Source organism: Alternaria incomplexa (genome assembly GCF_024043165.1).
Source record: "Alternaria incomplexa strain BMP 0042 chromosome Unknown scaffold_5, whole genome shotgun sequence".
In the NCBI taxonomy this organism is placed as follows: Eukaryota; Fungi; Ascomycota; class Dothideomycetes; order Pleosporales; family Pleosporaceae; genus Alternaria; species Alternaria incomplexa.
In genome coordinates, this window is record NW_026249854.1 from 1,093,632 (window position 1) to 1,119,681 (window position 26,050).

General features: G+C 52.3%; 9 protein-coding genes across 9 annotated transcripts; 3 read left to right on the top strand and 6 right to left on the bottom strand.

Annotated features, from left to right (window-relative positions):
- Positions 1 to 227: 227 nt before the first annotated feature.
- Positions 228 to 1,670, top strand: J4E90_004290 (uncharacterized protein; the record flags this gene model as incomplete). Its single annotated transcript, XM_051433855.1, has 3 exons — positions 228 to 474; positions 528 to 1,234; positions 1,614 to 1,670. The coding sequence occupies 3 exons, from the start codon at positions 228 to 230 to the stop codon at positions 1,668 to 1,670; spliced, it is 1,011 nt and encodes a 336-aa protein (XP_051292373.1).
- Positions 1,671 to 2,365: 695 nt separating this feature from the next.
- On the bottom strand, positions 2,366 to 3,220 carry J4E90_004291 (uncharacterized protein; the record flags this gene model as incomplete). The annotated part of the gene is made up of 1 exon (XM_051433856.1): positions 2,366 to 3,220. The coding sequence occupies one exon, from the start codon at positions 3,218 to 3,220 to the stop codon at positions 2,366 to 2,368; it is 855 nt and encodes a 284-aa protein (XP_051292374.1).
- Positions 3,221 to 3,871: 651 nt separating this feature from the next.
- Positions 3,872 to 6,061, bottom strand: J4E90_004292 (uncharacterized protein; the record flags this gene model as incomplete). The annotated part of the gene is made up of 7 exons (XM_051433857.1): positions 3,872 to 4,069; positions 4,121 to 4,819; positions 5,032 to 5,148; positions 5,205 to 5,459; positions 5,538 to 5,671; positions 5,724 to 5,858; positions 5,911 to 6,061. The coding sequence occupies 7 exons, from the start codon at positions 6,059 to 6,061 to the stop codon at positions 3,872 to 3,874; spliced, it is 1,689 nt and encodes a 562-aa protein (XP_051292375.1).
- A 1,453-nt stretch (positions 6,062 to 7,514) lies between these two features.
- Positions 7,515 to 8,684, bottom strand: J4E90_004293 (uncharacterized protein; the record flags this gene model as incomplete). The annotated part of the gene is made up of 1 exon (XM_051433858.1): positions 7,515 to 8,684. One exon carries the CDS (start codon positions 8,682 to 8,684, stop codon positions 7,515 to 7,517), a length of 1,170 nt encoding a protein of 389 aa, XP_051292376.1.
- A 2,010-nt stretch (positions 8,685 to 10,694) lies between these two features.
- On the bottom strand, positions 10,695 to 11,990 carry J4E90_004294 (uncharacterized protein; the record flags this gene model as incomplete). Its single annotated transcript, XM_051433859.1, has 1 exon — positions 10,695 to 11,990. One exon carries the CDS (start codon positions 11,988 to 11,990, stop codon positions 10,695 to 10,697), a length of 1,296 nt encoding a protein of 431 aa, XP_051292377.1.
- An 844-nt stretch (positions 11,991 to 12,834) lies between these two features.
- Positions 12,835 to 13,335, top strand: J4E90_004295 (uncharacterized protein; the record flags this gene model as incomplete). The annotated part of the gene is made up of 2 exons (XM_051433860.1): positions 12,835 to 12,955; positions 13,010 to 13,335. The coding sequence occupies 2 exons, from the start codon at positions 12,835 to 12,837 to the stop codon at positions 13,333 to 13,335; spliced, it is 447 nt and encodes a 148-aa protein (XP_051292378.1).
- Positions 13,336 to 16,816: 3,481 nt separating this feature from the next.
- Positions 16,817 to 19,641, bottom strand: J4E90_004296 (uncharacterized protein; the record flags this gene model as incomplete). The annotated part of the gene is made up of 4 exons (XM_051433861.1): positions 16,817 to 16,888; positions 16,944 to 17,135; positions 17,185 to 19,462; positions 19,517 to 19,641. 4 exons carry the CDS (start codon positions 19,639 to 19,641, stop codon positions 16,817 to 16,819), a joined length of 2,667 nt encoding a protein of 888 aa, XP_051292379.1.
- A 1,505-nt stretch (positions 19,642 to 21,146) lies between these two features.
- J4E90_004297 (uncharacterized protein) lies at positions 21,147 to 22,151 on the bottom strand (the record flags this gene model as incomplete). The annotated part of the gene is made up of 1 exon (XM_051433862.1): positions 21,147 to 22,151. One exon carries the CDS (start codon positions 22,149 to 22,151, stop codon positions 21,147 to 21,149), a length of 1,005 nt encoding a protein of 334 aa, XP_051292380.1.
- Positions 22,152 to 24,197: 2,046 nt separating this feature from the next.
- On the top strand, positions 24,198 to 25,802 carry J4E90_004298 (uncharacterized protein; the record flags this gene model as incomplete). Its single annotated transcript, XM_051433863.1, has 1 exon — positions 24,198 to 25,802. The coding sequence occupies one exon, from the start codon at positions 24,198 to 24,200 to the stop codon at positions 25,800 to 25,802; it is 1,605 nt and encodes a 534-aa protein (XP_051292381.1).
- Between the last annotated feature and the right edge of the window lie 248 nt (positions 25,803 to 26,050).

Below are 26,050 nucleotides of genomic sequence, written 5' to 3' on the forward strand. Positions count from 1 at the left end.
CTAGCACTCACCTTCATGAAGCTTCCCTCACGTCCTCCGCAGTGGAACCTCACTTTACTGCGTGTTTTCTTCCTTCCCTCAATTTTCTCACGCAGGCGCCGCATTCGCTGCGTGCTGCCCAAGGTCATCGCTTCGCAGCACTACCTGCCTTATGGGAGGCTTCAGACGGTAGCTCTCTTCGCCCGCATCAACCGGTGCTTGTACTTGTATCACGCGTCGCGCGCACGATGGATCCCGCCACTACCAAGGTCATACTTGGGCTCCATCGCGAGGACCTGAACGCCGCCCTTCAGAGCCTGTCCAGGACCAGCCCTGATGACCGCGAAGGGGCTGCTTTCGCCGCGTTTCGCGATGAGCTGATGAGGGGCTGGAACAAGTTACACGATGCAGTCTTTACGCTCATCATCGTTCGGGAGGACGACGCCGTTCGAGAGGCTTTTACGCAACACGCGGGTGAAGCGCAGCAGGCTGATCGTGAGTACAAGCGTTTTGATCATGGTACATGAATCAATACTAACACTATGAAGGCAACTACGAGATGGCTTGCAGATTTGCAGGTCTGCCAGTGCCTCAACGCCCTGCGGTATCAAATGATCACGGAGCCCACGGAATCGCAGCAGATAAGCAGTCCGAAGGCGTGAACGGCAGGACGCTCGCTCAAGAAGCTCCCCGCTTCAGCTCCGTTGGGACGCAAACGGCACCTACCAAGACCAAGCCTCCTGCCGGAAACAGCTGGTGGCCAGCCTTGTCACTAAACAGTTTCAAGCGTTCGCGCGTTGAAGATGCGGATGATGAAGACAAGAACTCACTCACACCATACACGCATGAATCTACACTCAAGAAACGGACCGCCTGCGTTGAGCCGGCAGAACTTAGGGAGGCAGATGACGGGCGAACCAAGCGAACCAAGCGAACCAAGCGAACCAAGCGAACCAAGCTTGTATCAGAGGCCAGCACTACCCTTATTAATGCTACCGCCAATGCCGCCTCGTCCAGCACAATCAGCAATGAAGATCATGGTCTCCCTGCAGCGGGATCTGGCACTATCATGTCTCGCAAATGCTCTGCATGCTTGGACATGCACCCCATCCGAGACACAATCCAGCTTCAATGCAAGAACACTGGTGACGCCGAGGCTCATGCATACTGCCGCGAATGTCTCATCCACCTCTTCGAAACCTGCATTACAGATTCTTCGCAATTCCCACCGCGATGCTGTAATCAGATATTACCGGTCTTTGCCTGCATCCCGTATTTGCCGCCTGCGCTCTTCGCACGATTTGTGGCCAAAAGAGAAGAACTGGAGACGCCAAACCGAACGTACTGCAGTAACGCTCTCTGCTCAAAATGGATCAGACCTGTCAACATCGTAGCAAATATCGCGACATGCACAACATGCATCCACAAAACTTGCGAGACCTGCAAATGTGGGCAACATGAAGGTCTTTGTGAAGACGATATGGATGTGAAGAAGCTTCTGGATGTGGCTAAAGAGAAGCAATGGCAGACTTGCCCCAATTGCAACGAGATGGTAGAGCTAAAGGGTGGATGTCTTCACATCACGTACGTACCCACGTCCGTGGCGCATCTGATGCGGTCAACTGACTTTTTAGATGCCGCTGCCAACACCACTTCTGCTACCGGTGCCAGGCGCCATGGCGTACATGTAATTGCGGAAAGAATGTGCGCCGCATTGCTGATACACCAGTACCCGCGAACTTTGCCGCTCCAAACGTCGTCAATCCCGCAAACATGGCACCGCCCGTACCAGCGTTCTTCGGTGCATCAGTGGCGGCTCACAATGCTCCCATCTACCTTGCAAACCCCGCTCACGCCGTACCTCCTATCCCACCGTTTGGCTTTGCACCAGCTGTGTATGCCCCAGTACCAAACGCTCCCGTCTTTCAGCCTCAACTGCATGTCCCAGTACAGTTTCAACCCTTCGGTCAGCATCCGCAGCAACACCATCCTCGGGCCGATGACCACGAGTTTAGGCGATTATATTGGAACAAGGGCGTTGATACCAAATGCGATTACTGTAAGAACCAGGACCGCTGGGTCCATGGCTGTAACTTTAGAGGGTGTGATGTGCGGGTTTGTTGGCGATGCACGAAGCGTTACCATCCCAACTCCACTACAACCTGAAAGCCGCTTTCTACATTTCGAGCGCAACACATATCAGGCGGAGAGTTTCAGTCTACACGTTGCTCACAGATAGGTCGTATGCTACCTGTATAGATAGCTAGCTATATGAACGCATATGCATGGCACTCTCCAGAGAGCATGTATATAAATACAGCATAGCATAGTAGTTAGTCGACATCGGATCTAAATTCCGCTAATGCAACTCTCACTTCACAAAGTTCTATTTCTTGACCGCAACAACGAACAACCTCGGGTATCCCAAAAGCACCTTCCCATCCACCAACTCCGGATACTCGCCCTTCAATCCCCTCTCATACTCCTCCAAAAACGCCTTCTTCGCCTCCTCCCCCTCAATCCTATTCAGATAAGGCTGCAACCCCGTCCCCTTGACCCACTCCACAATCGCGCCCGCATCCTTGAGCACATGCATATACTTTGTCCTCCACACATTAACCAAACTCGCCTGCCCAACCAACGCATTATAAAACGCACTCGGCTCTTCTATAGGATCCAAATCCGGCCTTTTCGTATCCTTCAAATCTCCAATCTGCGTATCCACGAAGGAGTCTGACCACGCTTTCCCTGATTGCAACGCCGTCTCGCGCATCATCCGGTGCGACGGCTCGTGGTAGTTATCCGGTACCTGGATGGCTAACACACTCCCGCTTTTCAGTGAAGAAAAGAGGCGCGCGAGGGTGGGAATACGTTCGGAAGACCGGAGCCAGTGGAATACCGCGTTGCTGAACAATACATCCACATCTCCATCTGCTTTGAACGTCGCCAGATCCCCTCGCATGAAATCCACACTGTCTTTCCCTTCGAACTCCGCGTTTGCCTTTTCCAACATGTCTGGGCTACTATCCATACCCGTGATGCGCGCAGAGGGAAACGCATCGAGCAGGACTTTTGTACTATTTCCGGGTCCGCAGCCGAGGTCGTAGATACGCGGTGTTGAGCTGGTGATGTTGGGTTGGATTTGAGACACGAGGTCGTAGACGGCGCGGAGGCGTTCGTTGTTGAATTTGAGGTATTGGGTTGCGGACCAGTCTTTTTTTGGTGGGGGTTCTGTGGACATTTTCGCGGTCGTTGTGCTGAAGGGCTGGTATTGGTGTTGCTGGTGGTTGTCAAGTCTGGGTTGGCTTCCTTTTTCGATTTGATGGTTTGTGAGTGTGTGCCGTTGGTTAAATGGATACGATGTTGTGACGATGGTTGATAGACTGCGGATATGTATCCGCGGGTGGAGCGTGGCTAGGCGGGCCGATTGAAGGGTTCGAGGACCACGGAGGAGTGGGCAGGCCATCTGCGCAGAATCTTTGCATCAGCTGGGGACACGGCTAATGATGCTTGAGTAATGCTTGAGGTGGTTAAGTATGTACAAGGAGTGACAAGCTCTTCGGAAAAGCGCCGTGCTGAGGTCTGGAAGCTCAGTTCAGCGAATCAGATTGCATGTGTGGGGTATGAGGCTAGCGGATGGGGTTAAGATCGGCGTATGTCCGGGGTGACGCATCACCGAAGAGGCCTTCAGCTTGTTATATGTAACCGGCAAAGACACTTTTGCAACTTCATGGAGCACGATTTTGGAAGTAGGTCGATCTTACTTTCGGTTTATCAAAGAAGGCTCAATGTTGGTCCCCATATGTCTTGCTACCACACATTACCTCCTACGGGAGAGGACACAAGGAAAGCTATCGACTCTGAAAACGAACTTGCTGAAGGCGCAAAGGCACTAGAATCGTGGAGGCATCATCCCCGGGGGACCCATCTTGTTACCACCAGACTTGCCTGCCGTGATCTCGGGATAGGTCGTGCTTCCCTCGTCGTATTCGATCGGCTCTTGGTCATTGTCTGGCACGCGCGCGCTGGTGCTGAACACCTTGACTGAAAGAGTCTTTTGGTCTGGAAACTTGACACGTTCGCCATTTTGCTAGAAGTACAAGTTAGTTTTGATATCAGGTATGACGTGGGGTGGACTCACATCATAGACATTCCAGGTCAACTTCTCGGTCAAGAAAGGCACCACGTCGCTGGGCTCCAGGCTCTTCAAGCTCTTGTTTTCGATCTGCTCGACGAGATAAGGTGTGATACTTGTTGTACCGTTCATCAACTTCTCCGGTTTTGAGGGATCTTTCTCGGTGTGCACGTCGTCGAGTCGCTCCGGCATCAACATCATCCAGCTTCCCACGTCGACAACTGGGTCGGAGTTGAACATGCCGCCGAGCGAGTACTTGACGATGAACGAAGGTGGAAGTTTGGAAGCAACGGCTTGTGTCTCGATGATCCAGTCGGTGTATGTGCCATTGCTGTCCTCGAGTGTTTCTCCGAATGGCGTTGGTTTGGTACTCATAACTGTAACTTTGCTCTGTGCGCGCGCGCGGCCACCATACATCCTCGCAATCTGCGCTGCGACATCTGCCTGGTAGGCTTGGTCTGATGCGAACTTCCAGCGCTTCGTTTCCGGATAGGCATAACCTAGGACAGTGGTATTGCGACAGTCGTTGAAGGTCATGAATTTGCCGGGGTCCTTTCTGAATGGGAGGAGTTCAGTGTTTGCGTCAACGTCTTGGTAGTCGTCAAGATAAACATTGCCGTGCGGTCCTATGCTTGACTTCTCCATCCAGAGATCGGGGTGCGCTCCCTGGTATAGTGCGAGTAGGCGGTCGACGTTGCTGACGATCTGTTAGCTTATGTGATTATAGGGATTAGGCGCACTTACGCATGATGTAACATGAAGAGGGGTTCGTATGACGAATACTCCAGCGGCCACATATGACCAGGTGAAGACGTGGGATCGTAGCCACCGCCGATAACGCCATGTATCCAACCATGCGGGTCTTCTAGTATACTAGAGAATCGCGAGAACGTGCTCGCTCGAAAAGCAACACCAACCTGAGATATCAGATTGGTGGACTGGCCATTGAAGGCACCGACAAACATCGATTGTCGCGATGTCGCATTGGCGGTCGCGTCACTCGGCCATCGTATCGTCGAACTCATAGAGGCCCACTGCATGATACATTAGAAATCCTGTTCCGCGATCTCCCAAGATTGAGATCGCTTACCTTGTGATCAAAGCCAGCAGGTATGGGGTTGAACTTGTAGGAATACAACGGATTTGACACCACTGTTAGACTGCCGTCCGTATCCGTCACCGCTATTTCGGGGGCTGTAAAGAAGTCGGGCACCGGGCCAATAGTGTTACCTTGTGCCCAGTCCCAATAAGGTATGCGGAACTCATTTGCTGCCTTGAGGTACCGTTCGATCTGATCGGCGGGTGCTTTCTTAGCGATATCATAGACATGGCTCGAAAGTGCTTGCTACGATCAGTCAGTACCATCGTCGTTATTCCTTCAGGGAAAGGCGAAGGCACGAAGGTATGAAGGTATGAAGCTCACCTCGAATAGCGCAAGGTACGGGCGATGCCAACCCAGGAACAACTCATTGCCATGTGGGCAGTAGCCAGCCTTTCCAATCTTCTCTTTTCTTCCTGGTGCATCACCCCAAATGTCGTAAGGCCTTCCATGTATCGCTGAGCAGTATGTTAGTAAGCGATGAACCATGCTGATAGTGGATGTGCTCACATGCGATGCCGTAGAATGAGTTGGGGTTACTCTGCGGAGTTGTATGAAGTTGTCGAAGCGCCAAGATGTAAAGACTCCATTGGTCTGGCGCGTTGTTCTTCAAGTCCCTCACCTCTCGGCGCACATAGACGTTGCCTGCGAAAAGTTAGCGGTGATCGATACACGTGCGGCCTAGCTGAGTACTAACCGTTTTCATCTCGTGACTTCACTCCGGTCACTACGCCCACTGCAGACTGACGGACGGTATGGGAGCTCTTCCTTTCCGATACAGGCGTACACGTGACGTATGATATCAAAAGCCACGGTATTAAGTATCGAGCGAGCCACGGGACGAGCATGGTGAGCGACTGTCGCAGCAAATGAAGGGTATATCTGCGGAGAGCCGGTCAGAGGGGAGCAAAGAGATATATATTTGTATATCAGAGCCTGCAGCCCCTGCGTGTAAAACAGACTAGCCACATTGAGGTCATATGCGGTGAGAGTGAGTGACGATCGCGCCTGTCATCCACAGTCGAAATACTAGGTTTAGGAGCCCAAAATGAAGGCAACTGGATGTTGCATAGGGACGCGATACGACAGCAAAGCGTATTGCGGACCAGAGTTGTTGGTCTCCCAGACCTGTGTTGTTGTTGTGATGACAAGAGATGTGGTAGCGAAAACGTGCCCTGAACCAAGGAATTTGCTAGGTGAAATGTGACGCACTCACCTTGTGACGCGATGAACACGAGGAATATAGCACGAAAAGTGTGAGTTGCCCGCTGTTATGGGAGGATATACCGCTAATGCAGCAACGCAGTATGAGAGCAGGCGTGGCGGGTGCGTTGTAAGTTTACCCTCCCGCTGGCGTTCTTCTAGAAGCGGAAAAGAGGGATGCGACGATGACAGTTGGTGACTTAAATTACAGGGCGAAAGCTAGCGATTGAGATAGAAAGACTGCGTGTGATGTTTGAGTCGAAGGTGCATCGACGAAAGAAGCATCGTCAAGGGGTTTGTTGACGTGCCAGAAATGTGCTTTTCTGATCACGACCTCGTCTCTCCCGCACCGGTGCGGTAGCGATCAAGTCGTAGGAGCACAGAACATAATCGCTCCAAGGTTTTCGCGAATAGCCGTTGTGTGAAACATCAGCCGGATACATTACCGCAAGCAATCTTACATAGTTTCGACCGCGGTTTCGGAACGCATACTGGCTGTCAACGCCAAATATGGTTCGCACGACGCATAAGCTTTTCAGCCTAATCCACAACTCAATATACAGACAAAAGATGGTAGGGACATTTGTCGGCGTTCGGTGACACCCGCGGATCTCTGCATTCAATGTTGCACGACGCGTGGAGCAATGCGCAAGATGCTGTGTACCCCGCGCGGCTACATGTCTGGCTGACGGAGATTGCCCGACATGAATCCACCGAAGGAGATGTCGCGATTAGAGTCTCCACAATCCTAGCTTTTCCGTTAATCTTTCGTGCCGTTTGAGGCTCGACAAAGCACCGACGCGCCTAGCGGATGCTTACGGCGACCGACGGCGGGGAATAAGGTAAACTCATTCGCATACATGATAGTGGAACGTTGCAAGACTCCGGAAATAGTTGATTGCTGATTTGAATGGTTCCTAATCAAGACGCTAATACAGGTCATTCGTGCCGCTAGCCGTAGCTGACTGCGTTGTGCATCCTTATACAAGTATTCCGCATAGGACCACATGCGCAAACCGCCTGGCGGTCATCTCGTTCATTACATCGTGTGTATCGTCAAAGTGCCAGTCGGAATACTGGAAGTACCCATTCCAGGGTTTAGATGTCGTTATATCCGAGAAGTGTCTTTGGCAGATCTTTATCCGCAACCGCCCAGGCCCAGGCACGACCTGCCTCGCCACACCATAGGGAAGATGGGTCTTCCGATTTCTCAAGCATTCCGTCTTTGGCCATCGACTTGATCTCATGGCCTGTGGTGTAAGTCAAGAAGTGTTCGAATTGCTTTCCGTCCAGAGCGAGAGCGTTTCCAGTGATACCGTGACAGAGACATGGCTCCTTGGTGAGCAGGCCTCTTTCCCAGATGCATTCTCTAGCTTTTGCGACAACCCGATCAATGCGATCTTGAAGTCCCGGGAAATATTTTCGGATTGAGAGAATGGAGTTGACCACACCCGGTGCTCCGTGACAGACTTCAACGAGCTTGTCACGACCTGGTGGGAGAGATGAAGGAAAATTGCCGCTCTCGTATTGATAGCTGAGCAAGGCGCCTAGTTCAGCCTCCAGCTTAGACGCCCAGGAAGGGTCGGTGAGCACGATCTGTGTAATGATACCGATTGCGCCATGAACGGCGCCCACGTATGCCTTCCCATGCCACTTCCAGGGACGCGGGCTTTGCATGATGTTCTCGATGACCTCATCGGCCGTGTCTTCGATGAGCTCGGTCACGTCCTTGTTATGAGCGAACGCCCCGCGCACCAAGCGGAGGAGGTACAGATAGCCAGCGCGACCGTATAGCCATTCGTTGGAGGTCTCGTCCTCAAGCATGACTGCAGCATGATCGCATAGCTCCTTTACAGTGTCGGGGTCTTGTGCAGTCACGGCGTACAGGGCAAGCAGAGACATGATGTCGTTGGAGATACCGCATTTCTTGGGAGATGGTGGCGGGAACTCCTTGATATGAGCCTGAGCTTGTTCGATGTAAGCCGCAGACCATGTATTCAAGGGGTAGTCGTCCAGCTTAAGATCCGGGTATATGTTGTGCAGGGCATAGAAGAGGTAGGCTACTGAAATCGGTCCGTAGTATAGACCACCGCCTGGGGGTACATGATGCGGAGGATAGTCGGTAATCAATCGATCCAATGACGCTAGCAGTTGCTTGTGAGGATCTCGTCGTGCCAACGGCGCATCATTCCGGAAATAGCGGGGTATAGAGGGAGTCGGTGCTGCTTGTGTTGCCGAATCTGCAGGCGGCGCGCCGTCTTCGGACATGATGATAGGAGTATATTGAGGCGAGTTGATTCAAATCTCTCGTTGGAAAGCGAACGGGTAAAGTTGGCGCAGATTTAGGCATGCGCGAGTGACGGAAAGGTGTGAGATCGTAGCTGCCCGACTGTGACGTCAGCGGGGCTAGTCGTCGATGATTGGTCAGCTGCGGCGGTCGCAGGCTAGAACGAAAATTGGCAAACATCACACCAATAACTCCATGTGCTGCGCTGGCGCAATCTCGAAGTTTCTAAGCTACCTGAGCTACGGGGTATCTAGGTGTTATGGTACATCTCCTTCTCGTCCGATGCTGTGATCAGCATGACCAAATTGACTCATAACATTCTTACGTCTAAATCCGACGACCTGCGTCTCGTACAGTTACAATGTTCATCACATCTCGCTGGTTTAATATATACCCAGCGACTTCTGTTGTAATATGATCATGATTGAAGAAGGGACTAGCCGTGGGAAGTACGGCCTGGCCATGGTATGGGCTCAGCGGGAAGCTCAGTTAGATGTGCCGGCGAGCCGTTGCGATGGATTTCATGCTGCCCTATCTCTCGACTGTCTAGCTGGGGTGGATCTTCTGGTTCCGTGATCGAGTCTGCTCTGTAGAGTGCCGCTATTTTCTGCTGGAATTGGGTGGAAGCTTTCCCTGGATGCAGTCAGCACTGTGTACCGAAGATCGAAGCGTGACGCGTGGGCTTACTTGATAACTGCGATGTCATATCGTCACCGACCAAAGGAGAAGGGTATGTGGTTGCTTTGTATACCTTCGTCCGCCGTCTCTTTCTTAGGTATAAGAGTATAGAGGCGACCAATGCGCCCAAAATGACTGTGCCTAGCACTGCGCCGACCACGGGCGCTATGATCGACGACTGAGCGTGGCCAGCTGATACTGGTGCGTTGATAGACGGTGTCGCTGTGGCTGATGAGTTCGGTGTAACAGTCTCCAACGAGGGCTCTTCGAAGCTGAATGTAGACCCAGTATCAAGGGATGACCCGGAGGCCGTTGAAGAAGCTATTGAAGAAGTCGTCGCGGTGATCGTCACCATCAAGACCGATGTATTTGGGGTAGGCGATAATGTATGTAAGGCTACTCACGGTCAGCTCTTACAAACGCCCAACGTACTGGGTGTACTTACATCGCCCTGGGGTCCGGTCCTTGTCGGCAGGACAGGTACTACCTGGCATGCATGGGTCTATCGTGCAGCAGCCACGGAAGTTGTTGCACTTGTAGAATACGCCTCCCTCCGGGCATGAGCCATCGTCTCTTCCTCGAAGTGCGGGTATCATTGTGTCAGACTAGATTTCTTGATCGATGAATGATGACGATAGGACGAGAGCGACCAGATATGAAGGTGCGACCACGACCATGATCAAGCCTCATCAGCATGTTTGCATCAAACCGTCATCAGACGCAAAGGTAGTGCTGTCGTAGGCCGCCGAGGCGACGCAAACAAAGCGGTGCATCGCAAGGGTGCTCCTTACTGCGCTTCCACGTGAAACGCTCTGCCCGATGCAGCCATGAGGTCAAAGAATTATTGGCGCTGCTCTTTGTGTGTCTATAAATGTCGTACGCGAGCTCATTTCATCTTCAGGGGTCGCGTGTGTCGATGTGTTGATGGAATCGTGGGACGACCTCGGATGCAGAAGGTAGCTAGCCCCACCAGCGGCCCCGACTTCCCCTTCTCGCGTAAGAACTAATTACACCATTACCATCAACGCCACAAATATTGCGAACGTCGCCCAGCCATCGCATTCCACCCGGTTTATTGACAGTTCTCACATGATGCATCCGGGGAGATTCGTGCACGCGTAATCGCACACATTTCGATGGTCTGGCCAGGTCATGTCACGCGACTACGCGTACCGATTCCCAACAGCACCACACGACGCCATCTCGGCCTGGCTGTGTCGACTATACGATGGCTGCATCATAAGGAATGCGAATGTCGAGAGAACATCTATTACGGGGCAAGACGCAACACTTTGATAGATACTGACAGATCTTTAGATACCGTAGACAAGCTTCTCAGCGCTGACAGGTCGCATCCACGGTTCAGTGCGGATGACACGTCTTTCCTCCATACCACCCGCACCAAGTAGCTGGAAGCCATCCTGAACCACGCTTTCCAGACCACCCGGCATCAATCTGATAGGAGCTGTACTCAACGCGGAAACCATACAACCGTTGAGCCATGCGTAAAACGCCACCGTGAACCCACGAGCAGCTGGCGATCGTCGCACAGTAAAGCCTTGGTATTGGACCTCCTCACCCAAACCCTCCCACACTGCGCCGTAGCTTGGCTCAACCGAGATGTTGGGCGCCTTCCAGGCTCCGCCTTCGCGAGATCGGACAATGGCTATCTTTCCGTTGCGTGCGAGGGTTGAACACGTGCGCTCGACGGAGCTACCCTCAGAGACGCAATCGAATGCATAATGAATGCCAACATCTCCTGTGAGCTCTCTGATCCGCTCTGGCCAATGGAGGTCGCGATAGTCCACGAGAGCGTCATACCCGTAGGGCTCCGTTTTGAGAAACTCCCATCGAGCTTCGCTAGCGACGCCGTACAATCTGATAGCTTTGCCGCTGGATCTGGCGCTGAGTCGTACCATCTGCGCGGCATATAGTGCCACCGATGTCGATGCGCCGTAGATGAGAACGTTGGTTGTACCAGGTCCATCTGCTTCGTTGTGTGTGGCTCTCCAGTCCGGGTGCTCTTGATAGACTTGGTCGCGATCGTAAGCAAACGGAGCTTGCAGGCCCAGCCGGTACCATATCGCTTGCGCGGCCGTGAGGGCTACGAGACTCACACCAGCAGCCTGCTCCATGGCGACTGGCTTAGATATTTTCCAGACTAGATCCCACGGTGCGACAACAAGTTCTGCGAATGCACCTGGCCGGTCATTGACGCTGCAAGCTCCTTGCAAAAATCCTCCGACCTCATCGCCGACGCAAAGGTTCGCCTCCACGGGCACATCGCAACCTGCTTCGACTACTACCCCAGCGAAGTCGCTTCCAACGGTGCGCCCGGGGCTGCCCAGTGGATGCGCAACGTATAGTGGGTCAATAGGGTTTAGCGCTATGGCTTTTACCCTGATAAGCAACTCAATTGACGATGGTACCGGCTGCGGTATATCGCGAATATACGCCGTTCGAGCTTCGGCTGCGAGCACGAGGGCTTTCATACTTGCTGGCGCTCGCTCGTTTGAGTATGGGTAAGCTGATTGAACTCGAGGCAGGTCGGAAAAGTGGATTTCCTCGGATGTCTTTGGGCTGATGTCTGATGAGACAGCCTCTATCATGGCCCTCTCGTAGGAGAAAAGAGGTGTGCATGTAATGCTGAAGGGCGTGTATTACTAATGCCGTGCAGGGTAAGCGATGTTCAGCTGGGAGCAACCTATCATAGGTAAGGCGATGTAATGGTGCTTTCAAGTCGAACATCGATTACGAAATGCTTTTCATCAGTCACAGGTGAATTCATGGAGTCATGCTCTTCGTCTTAGGTTTTCCAGTCGGCTACCCGTACGGTACTGTAGACAACTAGCGCCTGCACTGTGCGAAGTCTAGGACTATGTCGTGGTCCTTCTCCATTCCTTCTTAATCTCTTCATTCATCCACCTGATCACTCATCACTTCATACATTCGTCGGATTGTAACGCCGAGTTCCCGCCTATATCGACGCACCACGACTACGACTCCGGGTTTGAAGATGACTCTGACGTCGCGAGTTTGACGTACGAGGCCTATGGGTACGTGAATACCTCCACGCTGCAGTATGTCGCAGCACTGGAACCAGTATGTAGGTATTGAAGAATACGAGGCTCGGCCCGTTGGCGGCACGAAACATCCGAAGCACCTCCACTCTATGTGAAGATGTGTTGTGGCTTTGCGCACCCACAACCCCTGTCTAGTCCGTTTCAAGACCATCCAGACCGCAAATCTCCTGAGACTGCGTAATTGGTGGTACGTGTTTGTGGATCACCTAATCCTTCTCATGTAAATGGAAAAACACATTACCGTGATGAGTGGCAGGGGATGAGGAATGGGTTTGGTGTTGTATAAGATACTCGATCGCTGTGGCTAAGCAAGCCCGCCTCACCCCATACTCACAACACCATACGCTCGTTACCTAGCATCTACGTCGAAATGATGCTCACCAATTACTCCATCGCAGCAGCCTTCATGCTAGCCACAGCTGTCACCGCAACCCTCGACCCCGCAACCTCCAACACAAACGGCAGCTACCCATCAGCCCCATCCTGCTCCCGTAAGCTCCCACGCCTCCCCAATCTTGCCTTCCCATAAACTAACCCCCTCTTAGCTATCAAAACAAGCAAAGCCATCCAAGCCGCAGAATGCAGCCACAACACCCGCACGTCCGGCCAGACCTTTGCCGTCTTTACCCAAGACCACCAGTACGACGGTAACTACGGGTACCCGTACGGCACGTGCGAAGCGTATAACTGCGCGCCAGGAAGTGCGATGAAGAAGAAAGCGGGGACTTGGACGTTCTTTTGGGGCAAGGCGGGTGTGGAGGGAGAGGAAGAGGGCGATGGGGCTGGGTGCATTAAAAGTCCGAAGGATGGGAGCTGTGGGTGTGAGAACTCGGATGGGACTTTCGTGTACAAAGGAACGAACTGCAAGTAGGAGACTATGAGGAGATTTTGGGCGGATGCTGGGCGGGGCGTCCTTTTTGAATCTGTTTCGGTGTATATATTTGGGCTGACCCTCATCAATGAGCCTTATTGGTCAGCTCTGGCATGAACTGCGAGTCTGAAGATGCTTTTTGGTGGTGTTGCTCCATTGATGGACTACTGTGAGCCTACAAATTCTGTGAGAAGACATGAACATCAATCAATGACTGCTGATATTCTTCCTCAGCATGGACAAGTAGCGTCGGTTTTTCTAGAGTCTTTGAACGTACGCGATGGATTTAGCTTGTGGAGACTGGCGCAAACACATGAACACGCACCGGAGGACTTTGAGTTCTTTCGCACCCTACATCCTCTCCCTCGCAGCTTTTTTTAGTGCATTAAAAGGTCTGCAACTCAACAAGCCAACGCCATGTCGCTGGACAGATTGATTTTCAAAAGCGCGGGGACACAGAAAGACATAAGGGGAGTGTGATTTGATTTTAGTCTCGCGCGGAAATGGTTTGTTAAAGGAAGAAGGAAGCTTAGTGATAGAAGTGACACTTGTATACGCCTGCATCAGCGCTTTGATAATTCAGAAGACATGCAAGAGCATATGTTTACAGCGTTGAATGCGAATAAATGACTGTGAATCCCCGGCATCTCTTGAGCTCAAAGAGAATTTTTTTCGTTTCCTTTCGTACACCACGCTCTTGGTGTTGTGTGAGCGTGGTAAGAATCAGACGCTGCTCTTCTGGGACATAGGTGCTTAACTAGCCCTTTTGTTGATGAAGGCGAGCCAAGAACCAGGAAACTATAGCTTTTTTGGTTGCCATCCAAAAGGTGGCATCCGAGGCGTGCGAACGAGCTGCCCGAAGGACATCCCAATCCTATTGGACAGCTTTTTGTACAGAGTAGAAAACACATGTTTTTAAATTCTCGATTTTTGAAAAGAGAGAGCCGGCAACATGTGCACATGTGCTCTTTGTTTTAACATTGAGCCTTGGAAGTTGTTGAAGAAAGTGAAGAAGATGACAGGGAGTAGAGTTTTATAGTGAGGTCTCGGTGCAGGCACAGACCCATGGAGTCTTCGCCAAGATCCAGGACACAGTCATATCTTTGCCTGGCAGACGTTTTCAAAGGTTACTGTTGTCCTTGCTCAAAGAATACAACATGCGCCGATCGCGAACGTGTTTGAAGTAACTACTCTCGGTCGCGGGAAGATTCAACATGACGGGTGCGAATACCATATTTTTGTAAGATCCGGTGGTCTTCTTCTCAACATCAGAACGATCATTCGCATGTTTAATCGAACTTGAACAACCATGAGCTTTTGGATTTCGTAATTTTTGTGCCGTCCGCAGAGACACACCAGCGCAGCCGAAACATCCAAAGCTCGATTCGGCATTTTTTGGTGCCAGAGGAGACAGCAGACATATCCCGATCGTCCGTGATTTTTGGTGAATTGAGAATAGTTTGGAGTGTAGTGGTGAGCAAAGATCCTGCTGTGCAGAACGTGGCTTTTATAGGCGGGAGCATCAGGTGGTCGGGGTGCTTCAGCGCCGGCCGAACAACATATGTCGATGGTCGTTGCTATTTTGGAAGCAGCACATGCAGTATACGATCTCCACATTCTGTAAACTCGCTCAGAATAGTCGCATTCGCATACGGCAAACATATCCCATCTTTCTTTGCTGTCCCCCGGCGAAGTCATCACAGCTTCCGGATTCTTTTGAGAAATTTGGAGAAAAGATGGAGAGGAAGGCGGGACATGGCACCGGCCCATAGTCATTTTGAGAAGGACAGAACGAGCGGCGGACATGCAATACCAGCTCCTAGTTTTTGGTAATGAGAACGTAGGAATTGTTTTGTGGAAAGGAAGAAGAGAGTGGAAGCATGGGAGATCTTATAGACGCTTCCGGAGAGATGTTCACGTGCGCCGGTGCGATAGACAGACTGTCCGAAAAGGTATCGATGTGAAGACATGGTGTATGTCGCAAACGCGAAAAGAATCAGCAGCAGTTTGCCATGTATCGACGGCAGAAGACCAAATTCTAGCGCTGCCCCGTCCATGTAGAGTCCGGTCGATCACCACCCCGGAATCTATCATATCGTAATATCATCACTCTCTAGTCGTCCACTGAGTTCGAGAACAGTCACCTCATCATCATGCCTCAGGTATCTTCCCTCTCATCCCCGGCGGCAATAGCGCATCCGCCTTCCGCGCAGCATCCACCTCCTCAGCCGTAGGCTCCTGTGGTACATCGACGATAACGCTAGGGTCTTTCGAGCGGGACGCCAGCATCGCGGCGCGTTTCTGTAGTATGTCAGCCCAGTACTCTCAACCCCTCTTGCCGGCCATCCAACCAGCCACGATCGCGCATTGCGCCCCACGAAGAGGTTCGGGAGATGGATGGATGTAAACATACCTCTCTAACCCCTCTCCCGGCCCCCACGCCCTCACCCAGAAACTCCACATCAATCCCCTCCGCATCGTCCGGCGACCGCATCGAGCCTCTCACGCCTCCCAAGCCATCTCCCGTTGTACTCATACGCCTCCTCAGCTCCTCAGGCGTTATCGCGCCGCCGTCCAACTCGACCGGCGCATCGTTTATCGCGGGTGTATTCGTGTCGATCAGTGGTGTTTGGCTAGAGACTGCTGGACTAGTTTTATGCGGGAAGGTAGAGGTGCGGGAGACGGGGGAGATGGGGTCGGAAGTGGGAGGAGAGGAGGTTGCAGTGAGAGGGGGAGGGGAGATGGTGGGTGGTGGGTTTGACATTGTGAGGACGGTGGAGGGAGTCGTAATGTTGGTGTCTGAGGTACAAAAGGATCTCTGAAGAGGCCTCGTAGTGATGATGGTATGCGCACTTCTCAGCCTCGTCGCGTCGCTCTCACGGCTGTATGTCGAAAGGCAAGGTGGGTGACGAGCAGATGTCGCAGACGTACGTAGGCGGCACAGCTGCCTCTTGTGCAACCGAAGCCTCAGGCAGCCCGCCTTTTGCAGCCTCACGGCCAAACAAAAGCCCGCGAGCGCGTAAGCAGGTCGTGACCGCGATGACGTTTGACGCCCACGCGCCGGCAATTCAGGGTCCAGCGGTTGAAGTGGGGCAGCGACGCGGCAGCTGGCCGGGGTCGATGTCTTGGTATGGACCTTGATCGTCGCGTGCTATATCGGGATACGAGTTGGATGGAAAACGACGCAACAACACTAAGGGTTAAGTTGACGAAGAAGGCATGGGAACACTGGGTATGTGTGGGTTTGAAACAAGCGCAAAGGCTGAGCTGAGTTCATTCATGTTTCCATCGCGGCGCGGGGCACATGGCTTGCTGCGCCTCCTTCCTCCCGCCCTTTTGTACATCCAATAGCTGACGGGTATCTAGTAACACCACCAAGCTTCGGCCTCCGAAAGTACAGATCATGCAAACACATACGGCGCTCAAGTTACATAATCATCGGCTCATTACCCGCTCGCAAATAGCGTAAGGACGCGAAGTATTAGTTAGACTGCTTGGGCATCAAGAACCCCATGGTGTACGCTTCACCAGAGTTCGTCTTCGTGGAATCAGCCTTGTCGCTGTCAGCTATCAATAACATGCAATGAATCGTGATCATCAGTACTTACGCCCATGTAGACATCCTGCCCGAACATGTTTGCTCGGTTGCCTTGGATAGGTTGCTGGTTCGGTGTCTGTCCAGTGGCTGGCATCCCGTTTTGCTCTGTTTGCATAGGCATATTCCCGAGATCCATGGGGAAGAAGTTGTTGGTCGCTTCCATGCCAGGGTTGGGGCCTTGGATGTACGAGTCCCATGCGTCCTAGTCAGGTTAGCAAAGTAAAATTGGCGGAACCATGAGGATGACGTACCCAGTTGATGTTGTCTGTCGGCGGGAGATCTAGATTTTGGAATAGATTCGCTCCGAACAGGTTTGAGAACGGACTTGGTGCATTCTCTGGCCCTGATGGTCCGCTTGTCGGCTGGTTGTATTGTGGTGTCAAGCCCGTCGACGGCTGAGGCATAGGGTCGTTTAGCAGATTGGCCATACCGGCAGGGTATCGCTGATCGAACATGTTGGCATTGGGCGTCATGCCGCCTGTGCTGAGTAGGCCCAGTGTCATCGCTGCCGAGTGTTCAGGTGCGACATTGGCGTCTTCCATTGGTGCCATTGTCGGGTATGCGGATGTAGCTGCTTGGAAGCCATTGGGCGTCTGTTTGGCTACCCGGTTCTTCTTCAGCTGATCCAGCATGACACTGAGCGTGGTGTGCGCTTTGTATGCTTCCATGGAGTGATCTTTCAGACCATCCCAGATGCCCACCGCTATCTCTATAGCTTCGAGCATCTCCTCGCAGCGATCTGAACTCCACACGAGTGTGTCTCCTGACGGTGGAGATCGAGATGGCGCTTCCCTAGCAGTGTGGTAGAGATCAGAGGAGATGATCATCGCTGCAAGAAGGAAGTCGACAGTAGTCAGCGATGAGATGAACCATTTGACGTTGCGCAACCGACCACCGGCCTGGCATTCCCGGTGCAAGGTCGCTTGGTGCTTGAGAAGCATCATCGAGGCTTCAATAACAGCTTTCCTGGAGTAGGCAAAACGTGATTGCACTCTCGCATAAGACAGGTACTTTCGATGCAGTACGCATATGATTTTGAGGAAGAGGAGATCTAATGTGAAGCGTTGCATGATCAAGGTAGAAGGGTCGCGCGCCGCTTCATCCATCCCTCGCATCTTGAGATGCGGTGAGATGTTGTCGTGTAGCTCTCGAGCTTCCGCATCTAGTTTCATGACCTCTTCGTACGAAGAGCATGTCAGAGTATCTGTGCACTCGACCGCTTCTCCGAGCTTGTAGATCAATCTTGTCCGATTGATGAGGAAGAGTGTAGGTGTAGCTTCGGTTTCTGGTCTCGAAGGAGGCAGTATCTTCATGTCTTTGTGGAGCTCATCGTCGTATATATTCCGCGGTATCTCAGTGTTGGTATCCCGGGGTCGGACGATGGGCGGCAACCCAGCTTGTGCGGAGAACAGCAGATCAAATGAGCGGACCGCAGCCCAGACACGTCTTCGCATCTCCGCCTGGAAAACGGGTATGCCGGCATATGGCGCCGCATCCCGATGCAAACCCATGCGCATCGCTAGCCGCACAATGATACCCGTGCTTATCAAGATGCCAACTTCTGCATCTCTACTACGAGCATACTCTGCATGAACGTGCAAGATCAAGGTCTCCATCATCCCTGTAATGGGCTGCGTAATGTCTGACATGATCAAACATTGCGCCGTCAAGTCTCCATATTCTCTTGACATCTCCCAAGACTTGTTGTGGTATTCCGGGGGCTCGTCGCCAGCTCGTGTGTACGACTGTAACGCGATACACATCATCGCAAACACAGTACCAAGCCAGATAATAGGCGTCTCTTCTGGTTGTGCCCAGTGCCTGTCGTATTCCTCCTGGAATGAAGGACCGTGTATTATGTGAATGCCGGGATCGTATGTGTTGAAGAAGCGCGAGACGAGGAGATCGGCTGTGGGCTTTGGTGGAAAGCGCGATAGAACCTCGACTTTGGAGGTTGGTTTCTGTCCGCCCATCAGGAAAGATGTACCCGGCGGTCGATCTTCGACGTGAGTTGCCTTGAATCGCTTGAGCTGATCCTCGTACTGTTTCTTGTGCTCGGCGAAGTAGTTCTTGACTTCCGACAATTCGCCCAAGATTGCGTACCAGTGTGCTTCTGATGCGAATATGGTGTGGTTGTTGTGCACCTTCATTACTCCAATTGACTTTGTAACGTTTTCCATCTCGCTTTCATCGTTCACGTCCTCCTCGGGTATCGACTCGGGAGCGCCGGTGCTCATGCTCGTGATCATTTGGCTTGGATCAAATTGCTGGTCCGGGCCAGCATTGGCCATGCTGTTCGCAATGGCTGCTTGAGCAGCGGCAGGCCCTGCGCTCTGCGCGCCATTGGTCATCAGCGAGAGAACCAGCCCCTCGAGACGGTCAATGCGGTTCTGCATATCATCGGGCGTCGTGGCGGAACCGGTGCTGGCTGAGCTCTTCTTGCGGTTGCCTGGAGCTGCGTACGTACATGATGCCGTATCTCCGCGTTTGGTGCAATTGTCGCAGGGATGACCTCGATTGCATTTCAGCCTACGATGGTCAGCATGTGGCGATCATTGCTTCGTTGTCGAGATGTGTGCCTACTTTCGATGCCTGCATGCTCCACATGATAAGGGAACTCGATTCCGTTTACGTACAACTCTAAATTGCGGATCTGGCGGCGACTGTCCTGCGCTCGACGAAGTCGTTGAAGGCGGAGTGGGCGGCATGGTCGCGATCGCGTCGTCCGCAGGTGTGATATGGGACGACGGAGAATGCGGACTTAAGCGCTAAAGTCCGTTCGATATATATGATGGAATCTCACGCCTTGGTGGTCGCCTAAGCTGCAGGACTAGGATATTGACTGGTCCAGACTCGTGTCGTGCAGACGTTGGTGGTCGCTAGTATGCGCTTTGCAGAGGAGAGTGTAGCGAAAGGTCGTAAGGTGTGCGATTCTGCGATTGCGGCCCGGTGCGGTCTTAAATCTTCCGGAGCTGAGCTATCTCCATGCGCCAAGTGCTATGACTCTGAGGCGTGAGCTTGAAATGGTGATACTGCCCTGGTGTTGACTTGTTTGCGACTTGCTTCCGCCTTTCCACCTGTGAATGTTGTCCAGTACGCCAAACCTTCCGCTCTTCTTTTTCAGATACTGCCTCTTGTATTCGCAGACGTACGCTCCAATCGATGCGTAGACAATTCGTCGTTGGGTGGTTCGTCTAGATTCGGCTTACGCAGCGCTTCTTATGAGGGGGAGGTGCAGCTCATGCAATGGGCAGTCGACCTCGCGGTGAGAGAAATGTGGTCTAGCGGTATATCGAAGGCTTGTTGACACCTGCTAGCCTCTGTCAGCAGCTGCACATTCACAGAACCATGCGCCGATTCGTACTTACTCTTAAACAGGTTTGCACGCACCGCCAGCTTTCCGTCTAACGCGCCCGCCTCACGATAGCGACCTCTGCTTGTGGAGACTCCTCAATTAGGCCGTTGATGATATGCGCTGGCTTTGGCGACTCGAAATCCACAAGATAAGAAGGTCGCAAGAGGGTGTTGTGGTGTTGCAGTCAAAGGCTGGTACGGCCATGGGCAGAATTAGGCGGCCTTTAACTCCGACCACCCTCATCCGTCGCTGCCAAGATGACCTGCGACATGCGACTCTCCATCATGTCGCCATCACGCATGTCCATGTAACTGACCCTACGGATTCGGTCAGCTCCCCCAGTGGCGAGCTCATCTCCACCACTACCACTATTCTGACTCCGTATGGCCCCTCATCGCACACAGCTCTTTCCACATGTCAAGATTGCTCGTGGTCGCGCTTGCCCCAGGCGGGGTCGAACTAGCCCACGCTCAAGCCACCTGCTCGCTGGCGGCAACTCAGGCCCGCTACTTCGTCCGGCGACAAGCTTTTGACAAGTCTGGGGCCTGTTCACAGTTTCTGTATCACACATCACTGTGCAAATGGTAATTTGATGCGAAAAGCTTTCCGAGCGAAACTTTGTTTGAAGAGAAACAGAACTATCTGACGAAATACACAATCACGCCAATCTAGGGAAAAACTGAACAGGTCTGGAGCCTACATCATGGTTAGGGCACCTACTTTGCAGGTTTCCATGTTAATGTAGGCTGCAGACCTGTTCAGTTTTTCCTTTGTATGAGGTGCAATTTAGGTCCGAACGCTTATATGAATTTCTTCACAATCATCATTATCATCAAATTCGCCATATCGTCTGATCCATCAGGCTCCAGTACTTGGCCCTGTACTATTGCCATCGCCGTTCGCAGACGCTTGAGGCTCTGCAGCCGCCGTCCAAGGCACCATCCTCTCTGCCTTCGCGTCCCATTTATGCACGCCTCCCGTGCCGACGTTATACTGGTAGTAGTTCTCAGTACCGCCCTTGATCATCGCCTTCCTGAAAGTGATATTGATCCTTCCCTTGCCTGCCTCGGGGCCGGCGCGCTTTGGAATACTATGTAGCCAGTTCGCCTGCGTCTTGCCACGCATCAAGACCATATCTCCCGAGCCGAGAGGCAGCTTGATGCCCTTTGGCTCCTCCATCACAACGCCTGCCTTGGGTGGGATAGGCTTGTGCTTCATCAAGAAGTCGCGCTTTGCACCGAGACTGAACGATGCGATTGCCGGATTGGGACCGAGGAACCTCTCATCGTCGGAGTGGTACGATATGCTGTCCTTGCCATCGGCGTAGTAATTGACGAGGCAAAAGTTGAAGGTCTCGCCAGTGGTGCCCTCTGTCACTTTCTTCAGTTCCTCCAGACACTGTGGGATAGGACGAGGTGCGCACTTGTAGCGGCTCTTCTCAACCGGCTTTCCAGTCTTTGCATCTACCATGCTGCCGTCAGCTGCAAAGCGCGATGTGTCATCAACACCAAATACGGTCGTAAACCGCGGCGTGTTGATCTGTGTTTGCGCTCCCCCGCGGGTGATGTTGTACTGCACGCGGTAGAAGGGAAGTTCCTGTCGAAGGAACTCGAAAAGTCCTGGCGCAATACTGGAAGGTACGTATGGCTGATGGTATACAAGATCCAGGTCCAGCTGGTCGTTCATAAGCTTGCCCTCCTCAGCAGGTGCGAATCCCAACTGCTCCGTGAACGGGGCAGGCAGGTGTGGGATGGCGAAGGGGTAAGACGCATGGCTTGACTTATGAAGACTTGCTTCATATCTGGGCCTCTTGGGCTCAGGGCGCTTGAAGAACGAGTCAATGGCACCTCGCTTCAGCGACATGGTCCTTGAAGCTGTGTTGGTCCACACCTGTCCAAGCCTTCCACCAACTATCACGGGCTGGAGGACCTTCACTGTCACTATCTGGAAGCAGGGCTGCTCAGTTTGCCGACCACCAGCGCCTTCTAATGGGAAAGTAGGAAGTATCAGGCTCGAAACGAAGTAGCCTACAATGGTATTGCTAGCAGGTTTCTGTTCCACGTTTCTGCGCCTGGTCTCAATCAAAGTCTTGCAGAGGCGACGAAAGATAGGATGCTCGAACGCTCTATTGTCGAATCTTTCACAGGTGCGAGCCAGGTGGGTGTTGTAGGCGGCAAAGGCGTTCCAAAGACCTGTTGCACCGTCTGAGGCTGGCACGCCTTGTCTTGGAGAATAAACCGGAGGCGGGGTTGTGTCCCTAGCTCCAGGACCCGATTCGAGTCCAACGGAAGCTAAGTGTTGGGTCAATCCGGCAAGGCCGAGGCGCACAGCGTGAAGTGCGTGAAGCGCGCGGAGTCTGTTAATTTGTTGCGCTCTCTCCGAAACTTGAGAGTGAGGAATGGGGCGACGCGACTGTTGTTCGCGACGATTGTGAATTTGTTGGGCTATTGCCGAAACTTGAGAACGAGGAACAGAGCGACGGGGTCTGCCTGCAGGAGAATTGAGGAATGCAGAGCGTGTAGTGACCATTGTCGCGACGCGTCTCTGCGCTGATACTATTCTGAACGTCGATGACGTATGTGATTGGCTTGCACAGACGTCGACGTGATTGGCTGACGTCTGGTAGCGGGGCTAACGCGTGGTTGGGAGGAACGAACATCATCACGTCCCATCCATCGAAATTTTGCAATTCCGGCGCTCAACTCAACTTTGCGCAAGGGACCGAAAGCCTCTGGTCTACGCATTTTGTCGGGGTACCTGCGAGCGCGCGCAGTGCGATGAGGGCTGCAACCGACACGCGGTTGTGCTGACAAGGAGAGGATGCGCAGTTGTTTGGCGGACGCGACGCGCGAACGATCCTCCACCCCGCCATCATCGCAAAGCATCTGCGCAATCATGACAGTACGCTCGGGTGTTATCGGAACATCTCAAGAACAATCTTTACGTTATCAGGAACACTGAGCGATGCGTAAACAGGCAACTAATGCATTTCATACAGGTAGTAGCCGCGATTATCGGTCATCACGACATCTCAGCCAAAGTCGAATCTAGCTTTAGTGGCCGAAGATACTGGTTAAACTTATTCATACAATGTATCGATCGCTTTATATCGAGAGTTGGACAAGATATTCAGCTAATACATCAACCCAAATCTTCTTAGTCACTCTTTCAAAACTGTACGTCTCTTGAACCTCCCCCTTTCTCAAGCCCGCCCTCCAGGTTCATGCCAGCCATGCATGGACTTACTTCTTCTTCTTTCTCTCTTTACCTGGGTTCAAGAAATCTTCGAGCTCTTTGTCTTTCTCTTTCTCTTTCAACTTTTCCTTCGCTTTCCTCTCCTCTTTTTCATCCGCCTGCCATTTCGACTTGCACGATAAACAACCTGGCTGGTTCTTGAGATGTTTCTTGCCTGCACACCCTTGACGGCACGGCATCTGGTGCTTTGTGCAGTATATCAGTCTGCCGGTACTCGGGACGCAGTTTCCAGGGCTCACGTCGCCGACCCAACCATTCGCTCCGGGGCAGTGATGCTTGACAGTTGTAGTACCTTTACCCATGTTTCTAATGGTTGATAATGTAAGCGTGTCTTGTTGTTCTTTGCGGATGGTGTTGCGATGAGTAGAGTGTTTCCTATAGGTTTGTGGAGGCGTTGTAGGTAGCGCGGTTTATATACACGGACTTCACGGGATGCATTGTGACGATGTGAGACTTTCACGTTCAGACAGTCGATGAGTTTGAGCATTCACACCGCGCACGCAGTGACGGTCTCGAAGGGAAGAGACCCTGTGCACCGACAAGGCTTGGCACTAAGCAAACAAAGAGCTACCATGCAACAATGCGCCCCAGAAACTTCAAAAGGCCCTTCCGCCTACACTACAACTCCTACCCACACCTTTAGACGACGACACCATGTCGCCTGACTCTTCTCCGCCTGTGGCTTCGACTGAACGAGTTGCGGACACACAACATCATGCTACAGGTGATACTGTTACTGTTACGACGGGCGGCGCAACATACGACACTCTACATTATGAACCAGTTGCTCGCAATGACCAGCAGGACGACGAGCCGCAAGATGATGCGGTCTCAGAAACGAACACCGTTCTCTACGGACAGGAGCCATTTGAGACATTACAGCACAAAGTTGCCGATCTAGCCGCCAAAATCTTCCAGCGAAACCCACGAGACATTTCAATCCACGAAATGAAGGGTGGCTCCTTCAACCGAGTCATTGGCGTCACGCTCTCAACAAAGCCAAAGATGTTTAGCTGGATCTGGTTCACGTTCCGCTGTTTGTGCGCGCGCAAGAAGAAGGCGACCACACAGTGCGAGTCGTACATTGTACGTGTTCCGCGAATGATGGACGATGGTGACAATGGTGCCGAAGCTATGGCCGAAGATATGAAGCGCCAAGTGGCAGTATTGAAGACGACTATGTCACGACTACCTTTGCCCACTCCCGATGTCGCAAGCTACGATACTACTACGGAAAACATATTTGGACGACCATACATGATTCAAAAGCGACTTCCTGGCAGCAACCTGGCCGGGAGCTTTTGGCATAACCTCAATATACAACAAAAGCAATGCATGGCTAAGCAACTCACCGCTCTCGCATCTACCATCGCTTCTGTGGAAGGTCCAGCCGGCGATATAGCATCGCGAAACTTGTCCTGCCCCTCGACAACCCCGATCGGTGTCGATACGTTCTCCATGACGGCTTACGGTGATCAGCCGTCGTCCAAACCGACATCGACCTGCAAGCCCCTCGACTTCCTCCTTGAGCGTTGCGAGCAGCATCGCGCTTATGACGCATTTGAAGGAGTCAACTTTGACGAGGTCTGGGTGAGCTTCGCTAGGATGTCAAAAGCTCTGGCAGCTCGTGGCTTCCTCGATGGGCCCTGCGTACTCGTCCACGGCGATCTCAAACCTTACAACATTCTAGCGGAAGTACGTAGTGACACCGAGGCAGTGATCACAGGCGTCATCGACTGGGATTCCGCCATTATCGCTCCTGAGTTCATGGCTTATAGAGCTCCGTTCTGGCTTTGGACGCCTGAGGAGATGACTAGCGGCGAGGAAGACGGAGAATGGGTAGCGTCTGTGGAGCCAATCACTGAGGAGGACAAGATGATGAAGCAAGTGTTCCTCGATAACGCATCGGAGAAATACAAGCGCTTTGCATTCTCCCGAGAGGCCATGATGGCTAGGCAAATGTTTGAGATCATCCATAAGGGCATGTCCGATGAGTGGGAGCATGATTTGGCAGAGAGCATCATCATGGCTTGGGATGACCTACACCCTGAGGATGATATTCATTACCGCAAATCTTACTCTGACTCTGACTCTGACTCTGACTCTGACTCTGACTCTGACTCTGACTCTGACTCTGACTCTGACTCTGACTCTGGGTCTGATTCTGATTCTGACTCCGACTCTGACTCGGAATCTACATCAGATGCGGAGAAAGACGAGTCAGTCGTTGCGAAAGAAATTTCCGTTGTTGTAGAGTAGTAGAACGATGGTTCGATATACGCATGGCATGGCGATACCTAATTACTTGATTGACATCTTCCATTACAATACATGCACATACTGTAATCTCTAGTACGACATATGTGATCGATACTCCATCAAAACATAATAACTAAGTTCTTGTTCCAACTGCTTTGAACATTTCAGAAACCTTGGAAGGCTTCAAGAGAACTATCCGACTGCGGTAACATCCAGGCTCTCTCCCTCCAGACACTTTCTTCCATATG